The 16,942-nt window shown below is 34.6% G+C and overlaps 1 protein-coding gene across 1 annotated transcript; it reads right to left on the reverse strand.

The window, feature by feature from the left end:
* Nucleotides 1-2,840: 2,840 nt before the first annotated feature.
* Nucleotides 2,841-4,682, reverse strand: LOC140828491 (uncharacterized). Its single transcript, XM_073191435.1, has 5 exons — nucleotides 4,174-4,682; nucleotides 4,030-4,092; nucleotides 3,408-3,531; nucleotides 3,247-3,318; nucleotides 2,841-3,097 (listed from the first exon to the last, which is right to left on the reverse strand). Exons 3-5 carry the CDS (start codon nucleotides 3,447-3,449, stop codon nucleotides 2,921-2,923), a joined length of 291 nt encoding a protein of 96 aa, XP_073047536.1. The 5' UTR covers nucleotides 3,450-3,531; nucleotides 4,030-4,092; nucleotides 4,174-4,682; the 3' UTR covers nucleotides 2,841-2,920.
* Nucleotides 4,683-16,942: the final 12,260 nt, after the last annotated feature.

Below are 16,942 nucleotides of genomic sequence, written 5' to 3' on the forward strand. Positions count from 1 at the left end.
GCCAGAAAATTCCTTCAGCCCTAGCCTCCGGAACTGCTCAAAGATAGAGTGCTGTGGCCTAGGTGGCTGCTATAACTGCTGCTGCTGCATTTGCTGCGGATGCTGCTACTGTAACTGTTGCTGCTGTAACTGCTGCTCGAAGAGGCGAGCCATCCCCTCTAATGCACGAGTAGCAGGATCCCCGGTGGTGGTGGTGGTGGTGGTGCATTTCCTTGATGATTCACACTGTTTTCTGCTTGGTTTTCATTAACAGGGGCACGTTTAGGAGGCATTTTATCTGAACTTTTTCCAAATTCTAACGTAACCAACATGCATTTAAATCTAAGTTCTCTAATCATGTGACATATCCTAACTCATTTAGCCATTTAAGCATGCAAAGCATAAATACTCAAAAAGCTTGTAAACATGTAACGTAAACATGATATCCATATCGTCATGCAGGTAACATCATACTGAATCATATAAAGCATGTAAAACTTACAACTTTGAGGCTTGACGACTGAGCGCTGATGGTGGCACAACCCTTTACAAGACCTTTGCTCTGATACCAACTGAAACGTCTGCCCTTTTTTATTGCTTTAAAAGTACTAAATTTTTTTTTTACTCATTTTCGGCCATGTGCACATAAAATATTTTACCCTTCAAAATAAAACATCAACCAACTAGTATTTTAAAAATCAAGGGAATTAATCATAAAAATGCAATCGTCGCATGTTTTACCAAACCTAAAAAAGCAATAAATTTGAAAATTATAGCCCATACTAAACCTCTCAAAAATCTCTCAAAACATAAATAAATAGTCTTAAAATCTTTAACGTAAATCATGAATCATAAATCGTAAATGCGGAAAACTAAAAGCGATGGTCTTCGGGTTGTGTGCACCTTCAGTCCAGTCAAATCATCCATATTGACCACCCTCAAACTCACCTGCATCCATCACACTTAGTGAGTCTAAAGACTTAACACACCATAATCTTTATAACAAATAATACATATAAAACCACATCCAGAAGTGAAAATACTTTTACGTAAAAATAACTTTTCATGATAAGCATAAATAAACCATAAATTTTTTCCTTTTTCCTCAATATGACATAACATTAAACCTTTTTAACATGATCATAAACATTTTCCCTTTCCTTTTCCTTTGTTCAATTCAGACCGTTAATTGTGATTTTCTTCAAACCTCAAAATTCGATGGATCCATCTACATGTAACCATAGTACTGGGAGGCGGGGACATCAACGACACTCTCACTGGTCAACTGAGCCTTGGCCTATCCTCATCGAACGGAAATACGATCGTCGGGGATCCCTCTGGGGCCTTTTCCCATTAATGGTCTCCCTCTGGGGCCTTCTCCCCTCACGATATTCTCATTCTTACCTCAAACCTCATATCCTCAATGATGTCACTGGAAATACGATCGTCGGGCTCCCACTGGGACGATAACCCTCACGATATCTCCAACGTAACATCATTATAGTCACAACTACTTCACTTCAACGTTTTACATTTTCACCACTTTATAAAATCATGCATAACATAACATTTTTGTTTTTGAAACCAAGCATGCAACATGTCTTTTAAATGTCTTCCTTAAATCATAAAAATCCCATAGACATTTAAAAATCATAATTTAATGTTGAAATTTCATAAAGATTTAAAAATAATCATAATATCATAAAAACAGCATTTAGAGCACTGCCATGACGTTTACTAATTTTTTTAGGTGTAAAAAGACCGTTTTACCCGTAGATGTATAATTCCTCGATTATGACTTTTTCTTGAATTCTTTGACTCTAACATGTCCTAATAATTATTTAAGCCTAAATTAATTTTCCCATAATTTTATTTAGCTTAAACATTAAACTTTTTCATTTATCTTTAATTAACTGTTTTGACGATGTTTTAATACCGAAAAATCTCAAACTTTAATATAAAATTCCTAAATTCAAAATTTAGTCTTTTTATATTATTTTAGCCCTTATGAACCACGACTCGATCCCCGTGGGTGGTTTTTCATTTTATTTTAGTTTAGAAACCATAATATGATACATAAACTTCGACCCCGAGCCATCTTTCGATTTTCTAGAGTCACCCCCGAACCAAGTTGATCCAAACCCTGACCAACACCCTAGAGTACCCTACTGGACCCTTAGATCCCTTAGAAACCATACCAAACCAAGAAATGAAAGCCCCCACTCCCCACCTATCCTGGCCGAGAGTTGCAACCAGCAAGGACTCTAGTTTCTTGTGTCTAGGACCTAACTAACGAGCCTAGCCCCTGAACCAACACATTGTGCACTTCCCTACACTAGTAGAAAAATCGTTTTTTACTTCGCATATTCAATGAAGTATTAAGGTAGTTAAGTGCCGAAGTATATGGACGTGTAGTAATAGATGTACCTTTTACTTCGCATAATAACCGAAGTTGTATGATTGAAAATACTGAAGTCTTTGGCCGGTTTTCGAAGGAAAACCGGTCCAGAATTGGACCGGTGCCGAAGTAAGAAATGTGTTTTACTCCATCGATTATTGTAAGTAATGGAGTAATATATTATATATATCTTCGTCTTAATTATTATTTAGTTATATATTTTGGTGAGGTAATAGTTACAAACAACTTCACAATTTATCCTATTTGTTGAAGTAAATATAATTTATAACTTCAGCATTTATCCTATTTGTTGAAGTGTTTTATATTATGTTATTTCAACAATTTGCAAATAACAACGAAGTAATTTACCTGTTACACTTCATTATTTTTTATTTTGATGAAGTAATTGTTAAAGAAAGACTTCGCAATATATGACTTAATACACTAATATAATTAAATTCATAAATTATCCATCTAAAAATGATGAATATCCACGAATCCACAATTACATATTCATCAATCCACAAATAATACAAAAATGTATCAACAAAACAAAAAGTATATCCAAAAATCCACAACGACAAACAAAATATTTATCCCAACATACACCATCCATTCATTAACCAACTGTTTAGCAGCCTCAATCTGTTCACTAGTGCCATCAATCTGTACGGTCCTTTCTTTGGATGTATCACCAGGTGGCAAGTGGAGAGGTATAACCTGAAATATTTGGTAACAGGCAACACTCACGGCACCAGAAAAAAATCAAAACACAGATACAATATCAAGATTTTCAGAAAACCAGAAGTAGCAGCTCTATCAGATATTCAAACCACATAATAGCATTATAAACCGAATGGAAAACCAACCTGAATGCGTGTGCCAGTCCTTTCTTGCATGTTCTTAATGGTTTCACCTCCTTTGCCAATAACAAGACCCACCTAAAAATTGCCATTGGATAATTCTAATGTATTGCACAATATGCATGCAAGATAATTATAATGTAATGCACAATAATAACAATACTTACTTGCACGACTGTTACGTTGAAATGGCCTAAGTCAGCAAACATGGCCTCAGAATCATCGATCCAGAATCATGTTGTCTAACATTCGATCCAGAATCATCGATCTATGCGTGAACAGGTGACAACACTGTGAATTAAGAACTCATGCCTCTAATCACATGTGCATGTATAATCAATCAAAAGAAACAGCAAGAAAACCAAATCATAGACTATTTTACAGCCACGTATTGGGCCTAGTTTTAGGCAGGATGCTTTATTCCTTCTTATTCTAAACCCAAATATAAAGCAAATGTAATAAAACAAGATTTTTCTCGCCCACAAGAATTCAGTGTCAACTTCACCGACAAAGACTAGCGAGAAACAATCAAAATTTGTGGGGTTTGGCCGAGTCATAACAAAATAAATCCACACAAAGATGATCAAATGGGATGGCTAACTCTTCGATTAATTATATTCACCCCTTTCAGTTGATTAGATAGATTATATAAAAAATTGAGATGAAAAAATACAACCAACTATAATAGGCTTCAAAATTCTTATCACTGTAAATGCACAAAATCTGATTATGAAAACTTGTCACTGTAAATTCAAAAAATTCTTGTAGATATTACCTCGGTAATATCACCTTTGATGTTGAAAATGTTGTCGGAGAAGTCACCGAAATATCATCCGAAGCAAGCTAAAGTGGCTGGAAAAGTGGGGAAACACATAGGCTTCAAATACTTACTGAATACAACACAAACAACCAAGAATCAAAGAAAAATCTAACCGGAATCGAAGAAGAACTTGTGCGCACAGTCAACTTTGAACAGGGCTGGATCCACTCGATTTCTTCTCGATTCAGTGTAGAAAAGAGGTGCAGGGGCTTGGGGGAGAACATACTGACCTCGACGCTTCTTGTCCGGTGGTCTGGGCGGCGCTCGGCGGCAGCTGGGGCGGCGCTCCGCCATTTGAGTATTCGTGAGCAAAAACCCTAGACGACGAATGGAGAGGAATAGACAGTGATTAGTGTGTGTGGACATATTTTAAATTAAATTTATCGGTTCATCTTTTTACTTCAGTATAAACTTATTTTCCTTATTTTTTACTTCATCAACATTGATATATCGAAGTAAAATATAATAAAAAAATACACTGAAGCCCGTGTTTTTAAACATCCGAAGTAAAATATATTATTTTACTCCGCTTGTGTTATTACTGAAGTTATTGGTAATGTATTACTTCGTAATTTATTATTGACGAAGTAACGCCTGCCGAAGTAAAATCCGATTTTTCTACTAGTGTTAGGACCCTTAGGACTCACCCTAGCCCAGCTCCTGAGCCCTGGACCGAGCCCTCATAACCCTGCAAGTCACGCGCCCCGTGCACGATTCTGTGCAGAATCTCGGGTAGGAGTCCTTGTGTATCAGGACTCCTACCAGACCTCAAACCTGAGTCCTAGCCAAGCTAGGACTATACTCTAGACTCAACCAAGCCCCTAGCTAGCCCTAAACCCAAGCCAAGGCCAGCCCTCCCCCTTATTCATGAAACCCGAACCATTAAACCCCTTGACATCAAACCGATTTTCCCTCGCTTCCTTTGTGTTTTCCGTGAGTTGGGTGTGTGTGTGGGACTCTAATACATACAAGAACTTTGCTTGATCATCACTTAAGATCATGGCAGTTCCTTCACGCAAAAGAACAAGATTTCGAACCACACTTCATGAGTATAAATCATGCATGGATAATATTTCAAAATAGCAACATAAACATCATAATTTCGATAATAAAAATGTTTAAAACGATATTATGATGTGATGGACAAGAAAAGGAAGAATTATGGCGTGCCTTTGCGTTTAATACGCACGAATTAACGTTGACGACGAAGAACGGCGATGCGGAGGGCCCAAACTTGATTTCCCTTGAAGCTTCTCGAAAATTTCGTCTTCAAGTATTGAATGTGTGTGTGCCGTGTGGTTGAAGAGTTTTGGAAGAATAATATTCAGAGAAAAGGCATGAATATGAGTATGGTTTTAGGTGATTAACATTTTAAATAGCTAATTAAATAACTAACTAGGCATAGGCCTATTAAGCCACTAAATTAAGCTCATTAGTCTTAATTAGGATTTAATAAAATCTAATCAAAGTTTTTGTTTAAAAAAATTTGTGAATTTATTAGTCGGGTTGCCAAAAAGCTCGCATTTTTATTGAAAAACCCACACCGATAAAATTTACGCCCCGGCGTATAAATTCACCTCAAAACCCCTTATTTTCAAAAATATGCAAAACAATCAACTATATTTTAAACAATTAAAATTAATTATTTAATAAAAACATTTTATGTTTTTCAGCTCTAGGTCTACGTTCCTCGATCGCAACATGAATATTATTTAAAAATACAATTTTATGCAAGATGATAATAAAATCCTATTTAAAATTTAAGCATGTATGTCACATAATAAATTAGCAATTTTAATCAGTTAATTAGCCATTTTTCATGTTTCCTATATTCGCATGCAGTTGGATTACGTCTTCTTAATTTTGGACCTTACAAGGCATGTGCGACGGATTGGGAGGCATCCAATGACCTAGGAGGGCTATGGAGTGGCCCTAGATTGGTTAAGGTGTGGCTGGAGGAAGGACATGGGTTGTAGGCATGAGGCTCAGCCGCACGCTCGCGAGGGGCTTGGGTTTGAGGGCTGAGAGTGCATGGTCTGTAGGGCTTGTTCCAGAGAGGTCACTAGGGTTCAGTCATGGTCCTAGAAAAGTCGGTTAGGGTCTGGTCTCTTGGTCAGGGGCTAGGATCGAAGAACATGAGAATTGGTTGAGGCTAGGGTTTGGACAAAGCGTGTAGAACAATTCAGTAGCTTGTTAGGCTTTTTCGAGGGTTCTAAATGCCTTGAATTGGGTTTAAAAAGGGATGGTTAGGTGTTATAAGTTATGATGACAGTTTGGTTAAGTTTCGTATTGATTCAGGTTAAAACAAGGAATTCGATTCAAGTTTTAAAACGAATTACGAATTTAGTCAGCAGACTTAAGTTTATGTCTAAGAAGTATTAATGGGTATGTTTTAAGATGTTATGGTAAGTTTGGATGGATTCGTGTCGAATTTTTAAGGTCCAGGGGTAAAATGAGAAAATTAGGGTTTTAGGGACAAAACAGTTATTTTACATCTGAAAAATATAGGAGTCCTGGCAATGTCCTGAATTCTGTGAAAAATGTTAAAATTTTATTTGAAAGGTTATGGAGTTTTTGATAGAAAATGATAAATGTTAAAAGATGTGTTGGATGCTTGGTTTAAAAGAAAAATGATATTTATGCACATATTTTATAAAGTGATGGAAATGTTGAAAATATTTTGAACGAAATGACTTAATTGTGACATTAAAGAAATGAGGATTCGTGAGGGACAAATCCCCGTGGGAACCCAATATCGAATTTCCGTAGGCAAGGCCCAGTAATGGAAAAGTGGTTGCTGGTGTCCATGCCAACTATAGGCCAAAGCACAGAATGGAAAAGTGGTTACTGTTGCCCTGTCGCCTGATACCATGGTTACAGCTGAGATTGATCAATCGACCGAAGGATGAGAAGATGGTCACAATTAATGAAAGGATTTCACCCCAAAAGGAAATGTATATGTATATGATGAAAGGAAATGTATACGATGAAAGAAAATGTTTAAGTTTATGGATATCATGATAAAGTTATTTTATTAAAAATATTTTTCAAGGTTTCATGTGGATGTATACGTATTACTTGTTACTATGGTTAAGGCTTGATGAGTTATAGATTCACTAGTTGTGAATGATGAAGGTGTGGATTTTACTGTTGAGATGGGAGGGTTGGATGACTGAACTGGCTGGACTGATGGTGCACTAACCCAAGGACCTTTGCTTGTTTTTTCGCACAACTGATAAATCATTGTAAAAGAGCAGACTGTAACTTGTAGTGGAAGCACCGCATGTCAGAATGCCACAGTGTACGATTGTCAGAAGAATGATGACGTGTCTAATCAGGACAAATCAACGGATATGTGACATTTAAATGCATTCAATATTACCTTAGGGAGTAAAGCCTATAAATAGTCGAGAAGATCAGCAGGGAAGAATAGAGTGACAGTTACCGAGTTAGCAAGAACAAGAACAAGCTTGTAACGACCCATTACAGGCCCAGTGGACCGCCCATATGGCCCACTGCCCCAATCGACCCAAGGCTATCCCGATCTTGTGACTTGGCCCGTAGGCCCAGTGGGCTTGCCCACCCTGTGGTGTCACTCACGGGCTTTCCATAGGCGTCGTATGGGTTACTCATAGAACTCTTAAGCCCATGAACTTAAGTTTGTGCCTCCCCAGGATCGAACCCAAGATCACATGGATATATAGATACTTGGTACAATCCTGGTACCAATTGAGCTAGTAGCTCAATTGGTACCAAGTCTCTTTGAACAATGTACTTAAGCCAGTAGGTCATGGGTTCGAGACTTGGGGAGGTATCACTCCACCAACCTGGTGTGGAGAGTCCTATGAGTAACGATGCCTATGGAAAGCCCGTGAGGGAAGAGTTCCAGAGGGGCTAAGGCCCATAGAGCAGAGCCCAAGATCGGGATAGCCTTGGGTCGTTACAATAAAAGGCGCCTTTTATTGTAACGACCCATTACAGGCCCAGTGGACCGCCCATACGGCCCACTGCCCCAATCGACCCAAGGCTATCCCGATCTTGTGACTTGGCCCGTAGGCCCAGTGGGCTTACCCACCCTGTGGTGTCACTCACGGGCTTTCCATAGGCGTCGTATGGGCTACTCATAGAACTCTTAAGCCAATGAACTTAAGTTTGTGCCTCCCCAGGATCGAACCCAAGATCACATGGATATATAGATACTTGGCACAATCCTGGTACCAACTAGCTCAATTGGTACCAGGATTGTGCCAAGTATCTATATATCCATGTGATCTTGGGTTCGATCCTGGGGAGGCACAAACTTAAGTTCATGGGCTTAAGAGTTCTATGAGTAACCCATACGACGCCTATGGAAAGCACGTGAGTGACACCACAGGGTGGGCAAGCCCACTGGGCCTACGGGCCAAGTCACAAGATCGGGATAGACTTGGGTCGATTGGGGCAGTGGGTCGTATGGGCGGTCCACTGGGCCTGTAATGGGTCGTTACAAAGCTAATCATTCTCAGTTACAAAAAGCTCACGCTTTATCAGATATATTCATAGCTTTCAGGCTATATTTCGAGCAATAGCAATGTAATGCCCCGAAAATTTGAAAGATCACGCGAACCACATGCATGCAATCATTAAATTCTCTTGTATTTTAAGTAATTGTTTTAATTGCAATAATTAATTATGTTATGAACGTTTACATGTTTAAAATATATTTTTCTACATGGTTGCATTAAAATGTATTTTTAAAGGATATTCGAGTTGCGATCGAGGAACGGAAACCGAGGGCTGAAAATAGAAAATGTTTTTATTGGTTATTTATTTTTAATTATTTAAAATAAGGGTGATGCTTTGTTGCGACTCTGATTTTTGCACTCCCAAGAGCAGGTTTTCCACAAGTATAATAATTCGGTGAGTCCGATATCGTATCCACAGGGAAGCTAAGGTAACTACAAGTCCGCTACAATGTCTTTTTGTTTTGTTTTGTTTTTGTTTCTTTATAATTTTAATTGTTTGAATCTTTAATGGGTAAATTTTAATTGTTTCAAATTTTAATTTAAGTAGTTGAGATTAAAGGATCCACTCTTGGTATTTTAATAAAGTTAACATTAACAAACAATATTGAAATCCACTTAATAAAATGGTTCCAATATATTAAATAATCATATTTATATTATATTATATATTATTATCTTATAAGTATATAATATATACCAAAACTTATAAATGTGGTCAAGTATTTATTGTGCTATATATATTTGTAAACACTAAATCAATGTTCCCACTTTAAATGGTTGGTAAAACCAAACTAACATTTAAATGGTACCAAGAAATTAATATTATGATATATTCATATATAATAAATCAAGGCATCCACTTTAAATGGTTGGTAAAACCAAACTAACATTTAAATGGTTCCAAGAATTTAGTGTAACATATAGCAACAATAAATCAAAACTTCCACTTATAAGTAGGGTATAAAAATACTTAAAGAAATAAATATAACATAAACAATAAATAATGATTAAATAATATAAAACATAGATTCTTACCTTTTAGTAACCTTATTATTATGCCAAGAGTTTCACCTTTTCATCTCAACTTTAGGAAGTTAGCTATTCATTATTCAAAGTGTAAAACTTTGAATATGAAATTATCATGCTAATTATATTTAAATGAAGAAATAAAGGAAAAATATAGAGAGAAATATTATGAACTCCAAGGTTTGTTCATAGAATGATGGATATCTCAATACATTACAATGCACCCCTATTTATAGCCAAATTTGGGGAGACAACCACAAATAAAATATTATTTTTTTACACATAAGTCTTCATTGGTGTTCTAAGATATTATATTACATTACACATCACTTTTGAAAATCTTCTTTTCCGAATTTGCTTCTTCACATAAAAAGAAACATGTGGATAATTGAGTTGTCTAGTTGTGGTATTTTTTTCAGACAATTTGACCAAGTAAATTGAGAGATATGGTAAAAATACTAGAGAATGGTAAAACTGCCACTTCTTTGGTAACTTTATTTGTTGCTTAATTTGATCCCAATTGTGGTAGGATTTTTATCTCATGCTTGCCATCAATATTGTAGATATTAACATCAACTTTCTACAGGTTCAAGAATCATCTTAATCCCATTTGCAACGCCAAGGTTATTCTTGTTTTATCGAACCTGTAAAAATAGTAAAAACTTATAATTACACAACAACTTATATTTTATACAATTTATTATAAAACATATAATATTTAAAAATTTAATAAAACAAAAACTAAATATTTATATTATAAAAATTTAATTAATATACAATTTTTTATCTTTATCACACTCCCCAACCAGCTTATTGCTAGTCCCTAGCAATTTAAGCGTTAATAACAACACAAAAAATATTGATTAATTTAAATAAAAATGTAATCGAAACTATCCAAGTGTTTAAATTAAATTGGAAAACTATCAAAGTTATATCAAGATCATTATAATTATAATTTATGAAATAATTTGAGATGATCAATTCAAAGCTTATTTCAGGTAGTTAAATGTACACGGCCTTCAGAAATTCCTAGTAAGAGTCTCAACTCCATATCCTCACAGGTTAATAAATGTTTCAATTTATGGCAACGATTTCTCTCATGGAGTTGGAATACAGATAAATGCTCAGAAAAATGGTTTACAGAATGCAGACAGACAAACGAGTCAAATTAATCAAAAGATAGAAAACCATTGATTCAAAATCTAGTTGTTCTTATTATATTTTTTTTTATGATATATAATTTTTTTTTTCATAACATCATGGAATCAGACTAAGTTTATACTTCTTGACCACATATTTATTTAATTTGTACAATAAATTTCTCTCTCTCTTTTTTTTTATGAGAGATAAATAGGTCGTAGCATATAACTTAAAAATTACATAAATCTTCAATATCTTTCTTTTTGTATTTTTCTCCTTGTTTTCTTTTTTTTTCAGGAAATATCATTTTTTTTCAAAATAAGAACTCAAGATCTAAACAATAGATAGTCTCTCTCATGATCAATAAAGGCTCGAAAGCTGTTTTCTCAGTCCTCTCCACTCACTCACAAAATATGTGTGAGTTTAAAATTTTAGGCACTCTTATAAGATATATCTTGGGCCATATACTTTAATACCTGATTTTATCACAATGGTTAATCACTCAAAAAGATTTCATAAATCATATTTTTATATTGATCAGAATATTAAAATTGACTTTTTTTTCAAATAAAAATTAAACATCCTTAGATAGATTAATACATTTTCTAATTTAAACCTTTCAAATATGTAATGTATGCTATTTTTGCAAAAATTACAAAGATACAAGCAATAAACATGATTTTATTATAAACTAATATATATATATATTTATAATTTTTATTTATTTTAAAATTTTTTAATTTTTTTTATAAGTTTGTTCTCCCCACAATCAGAATATGACATTGTCCCTAATGTCAAAATAACTATTAATAAAGAGTACATAATGAAAGAGATATTACCTGGAATTTTATTGAAGATAACAAACTGAAACAAACGCAAATCAATCCACGACTTTTGAATCAATGATCCAACTTCCTTTTCTTACTGCTTGATTGAGACCAATTGATCTTTGTTATCATCGGATCAAGCTTATGAACAAAAGCTTCCAAATCATTAATTAATTGGTCGGCAGTCGAAGCACAGATGAGCATCCGTCGTGAATTTTCTGAAATGAAATCTGTTCCACAGCTTTATAAAGAAATGTCAACAAACTGTCATAATAATTATTGATATTCAACAAGCCCACAGGTTTATTATGGATATTAAGTTGTGCCCAGGATACAGTGTCAAAAATTTCTTCTAATATACCAAAACCACCTGATAGTGCGATAAAATCATCAGAATTTTCAATCATTTGAGTGATTCTTTCATACATAGAAGAAACTTTTAATTCCTCCCCAATCGTAACACCTGTAATATTTCCTTCAGCTAAAGCTGTAGGAATAATACCCAAAACCTGACTACCTCCAAGATGAGCAGATGTTGAAATAGATCCCATTAACCCAATATTACCTCCCCCATATACCAAGTGAATTTTTCTCTCAGCCAATATCTTTCCAAGATTATTCGCTGCTTCTACAAACACTTCATTTTTTCTAGGACTCGACCCACAAAATACACAAATATTTTTCAATGTTTGTGTAGAGGATCCAGCCATGTTTTTACTTTCTTTTTTTGTAATTTTCCTCTGGTTTTAGGTCCAGAAACGGCTTCAACGCCTTCTATGAGTCGAGGATATGCTTCCCATCCAATTTTCTTATAAATTGGCAAACAGGGTCTTTTTTAGTCGGATTCCCAAGACTATGACGCTCATCTTGGAATTGTTTCCATAAATGGAGAAGTTCAATATGCACATGTCCACTAGAATGCGTCTTAAGAGTCAATAAGATGTTATCTAAAGACTCCTTACTCAGCCCATTCTTAATGAAACCAATTTTATCTTCTCTGTTATTGGAAACGCATCCCAAAGATCTGCATCGTTTGTCACAAGTCCATCTTGCACACTTATGACAAACCCCTAAACTTTTGGCCCTTCGTTTTTTCGCATAACTGCTTTTTCCTAATCCAGGCAAATACCGAATGAGCAGTCATTGTAGAACTTCTCCTCCTAATCGGACCTTAGCTTCTATTACAAGACGAATATCTTCTGGAATTCCTTTTTGCATTAGCAATCTCAATCTTTCACATCTTCATGCATAAATTTTTCTTAGAACATTTTCAGAAACAGAGGGAAAATATTTACAAATTTTTGAGAGAATTACATCCATTTTGTAAAGAAAAGAAATGATTTTTTTTTGTATCAGCAATTGTGGGAAACTGATTTAACCGACTATAAGAGTCACGTAGTACCGTTATCCGCCATTTAACCGGGAAATAAAAAGATTAAAGAAACCTGAAATAAAAAATAACAAAATTAAATGCAGCATAAAAATTTAAGGATCAGAAAGGGAAATAAACTCTTCTTGAAAGATTTCATTTTCCAAAAATGGTTTAAGCCTTTGTCCATTCACTTTAAAAACATCACCATTTTTAGGATTTTCAATATCCACAGCTCCATAAGGATATACATGCTTTACAACATATGGGCCGGTCCATTTTGATCGTAATTTTCCTGGGAATATGTTAAGTCGAGAATTATAAAGCAAAACTTTTTTACCAATCTCAAAAGATTTTCTAAGAATTGTTTTATCATGAAATAACTTGATTTTTGCTTTATAAATCCTTGAATTCTCTTACGCGTCATTTCTGAGTTCATCAAGTTCATTAAGTTGCAATTTACGCAATTTGTTGGCATCATCCATGCTTGAATTTAAAGTTTTGATCGCCCAATAAGCTTTATGTTCCAATTCCACAGGCAAATGACAATGTTTTCCAAAAATCAACCTATAGGGAGACATATTCAATGATGTTTTAAAAGCTGTTCGATATGCCCAAAATGCATCATTAAGTCGCTGAGACCAATCTTTTCTATTTGAGTTAACAGTTTTTTCCAAAATTTGCTTTATCTCCCTATTAGCTAATTCAACTTTTCCATTTGTTTGAGGATGATAAGGAGTAGTTACTTTATGAGTAATACCATATTTTATCATTAATGAAGCAAATGGTTTATTAACAAAGTGAGTTCCCCCATCACTTATCATGGCTCGAGGAATTCCAAATCTACTAAAAATATTTTCTTTTAAAAATTTGATGACGATTTTATGATCATTTGTTCGACATGGAATTGCCTCTATCCATTTGGAAATATAATCAACTGCAACTAAAATATACAAGTATCCAAACGACGGTGAAAAAGGTCCCATAAAATCAATTCCCCAACAGTCAAATATTTCAATTTCAATGATAGGATTCAAAGGCATCATGTTTCTTTTTGAAATCGCACCCAATTTTTGACAATTTTCACAGATCTTGCAGATTTCGTGGGTGTCTTTAAACAAAGTGGGCCAATAAAATCCACACTGCAAGATTTTTGCAGCCGTTTTCTTTGAAGAAAAATGTCCTCCGCATGCTTCTGAATGACAAAATTTAATGACACTACTTACCTCATTGTCGGGTATGCAACGTCGAAAAATTTGATCTGGACAATACTTGAACAGATACGGATCATCCCAATAAAAGTTTTTTACCTCACTCAAAAATTTTCTTTTATCTTGGGAACTCCATTGCGGTGGCATTTTTCCTGTCACAAAATAATTTACTATGTTAGCAAACCAAGGTGTAGTAGTAACTGAAAATAGATGTTCATCAGGAAAATTATCGTTAATTAGTGTCATTTCACAAGATGATCCTGTTACTAGTCTCGATAAATGATCGGCTACGACATTCTCGGTTCCTTTTTTATCTTTGATCACAATGTCAAATTCTTGGAGCAACAAAATCCATCGTATCAGTCGTGGCTTTGCATTTTGTTTGGTCAACAAATATCTAATAACAGAATGATCAGTAAACACAATAGTCGTTGATCCAATCAAATAAGAACGAAATTTATCTAATGCAAATATTACCGCAAGTAGTTCTTTTTCAGTTGTGGAGTAATTCATTTGAGCATTGTTTAAAGTTCTACTTGCATAATATATCACATAAGGCTTACCGTTTATTCTTTGACCCAGTACTGCACTGACTTCATAATCACTCGCATCGCACATGATTTCAAATGGTAAAGACCAGTCATGAGGTTGCATGATAGGAGCTGATTTATCAAAAGAATTTTGACATTCTTGAGTCCACTCAAATGCAATGTCTTTTGTTAATAGGTTACAAATGGGTTTAGAGATTAAACTAAAGTCCTTTATAAACCTCCTATAAAATCCAGTATGTCCCAAAAATGAGCGAATTTCTTCAATGGTTTTTGGAGGGGGTAAATTGGCAATGACATCAACTTTTGCTTTATCAACTTCAATTCCATGAGATGACACGACATGTCCCAAAACAATTCCAGAAGTAATCATGTAATGACATTTTTCCCAATTTAAAATAAGACATTTTACCTCGCATCTTTTTAAATTTTTTTCCAAATTTTCAAGCCAATTATCAAATGTATTCCCAAAGACAGTGAAATCATCCATGAAAATTTCCAAACAATTTTCAACCATGTCGCAAAAAATGCTTAGCATACATCTTTGAAATGTTAGGGGCATTTATGGGAATTCATTAATCCAAATGACATCCTTCTAAATGCACATGTTCCAAAAGGACATGTGAATGTAGTTTTATCTTGATTTTCGAGTGCAATGGGAATTTGATAATAACCTGAATATCCATCAAGAAAACAGTAGTATGGATGACCTGCTACTCTTTCTAAAATTTGATCCAAAAATGGTAATAGAAAATGATCTTTTCTAGTGGCGTCATTTAATTTTCTATAATCAATACACATCCGCCAACTAGATGTGATTCGACTTGTTAACAATTCACCTTTTTCATTTTTTATCACTGTGATGCCAGATTTTTTTGGAACTACTTGTGTTGGGCTTACCCACTTAGTATCAGAAATAGGGTAGATAATCCCAACATCGAGTAGTTTGAGAACTTCAGTTTTCACAACATCTTTCATGTGTGGATTTAATCTCCTTTGTGGTTGTTGAGATGTTTTAGCATTTTCTTCTAAGTGAATTTTGTGAGTGCAAATTAGTGGATTAATGCCCTTAAGATCTTTTAGTGTCCAACCAATTGCATTTTTATGTCTTTTAAGCATATCAACTAATTTACCTTCTTGATTAATTGATAGTTTGGAAGAAAATACCACCGGATATGTTTCATTTTCTCCAAGAAATGCATACTTCAATTCTTCTGGCAAGGGTTTTAACTCCAATATGGGTGGTTCGTCTTTGTTCTCATATTTTGCCTCAAATTCTTTTTCTGATCCTGGTAACGGGTGATACATAATAAAATCATCAAGATCAATTTCAATATTTTCTTTAACAGTATCGATTGAACAAATATTTTATTCGTCACGAGTACTCCCTTCTTGAATGTTTCTTCCACAAGAGTTTCAATAAGATTTTCATCTTCACTTTCATCTCCTTTGTCATGTGGTTGCTTACAAAGATTAAAAACATTAAGCTCCAAGGTCGTGTTACCAAATGACAACTTCATTATTCCATTCCTGCAATTATAAGAGCATTAGAAGTTGTTAAAAATGGAAGACCTAAAATTACAGGAATTGCATTACAAGCTTCAATAGGTTGTGTATCTAAAACTATGAAATCGACAGGATATACAAAGTTATCAACTTGGACCAACACGTCTTCTACCATACCTCTTGGCACTTTAACAGATCTATGAGCAAGTAAAAGTGTTACCGAAGTAGGTTTTAACTCGCCTAGATTGAGTTCTTGATAAACTGAATATGGAAGTAAATTCACACTAGCTCTAAGGTCAAGCAATGCTTTTTTAATTTTTCGTTCTCCAATAATACAAGAAATAGTAGGATATCCTGGGTCTTTGTATTTCAAAGTATTATTATTTTGAATGATTGCACTTACTTGTTCGGCTAAAAATGCTTTCTTTTTCACATTCAATTTTTTTTTCACAGTGAACAAGTCTTTCAAAAATTTGGCATATGATGGTACCTGTTTTATTGCATCTAATAAAGGAATATTAACTTTTACTTGTTTAAAAATATCATATATATCAGAATTCAAATTTGATTTTTTTGTATTTTTCAATGCATGAGGGAATGGTGGTGACACTGTCTGTTGAACCTCCTCTTCGCAAGTTATGGGTTCCACTTCCTTACCCTTTGAAGTTGATTTATCATCATCTTCAGAAGGTTCAAGAATGGATTTTTCCACAACCTTACCACTTCGAAGGGTAATAACATATTTTACCT

The sequence above is a fragment of the Primulina eburnea genome, chromosome 3, assembly GCF_022965805.1.
Source record: "Primulina eburnea isolate SZY01 chromosome 3, ASM2296580v1, whole genome shotgun sequence".
Classification (NCBI taxonomy): Eukaryota; Viridiplantae; Streptophyta; class Magnoliopsida; order Lamiales; family Gesneriaceae; genus Primulina; species Primulina eburnea.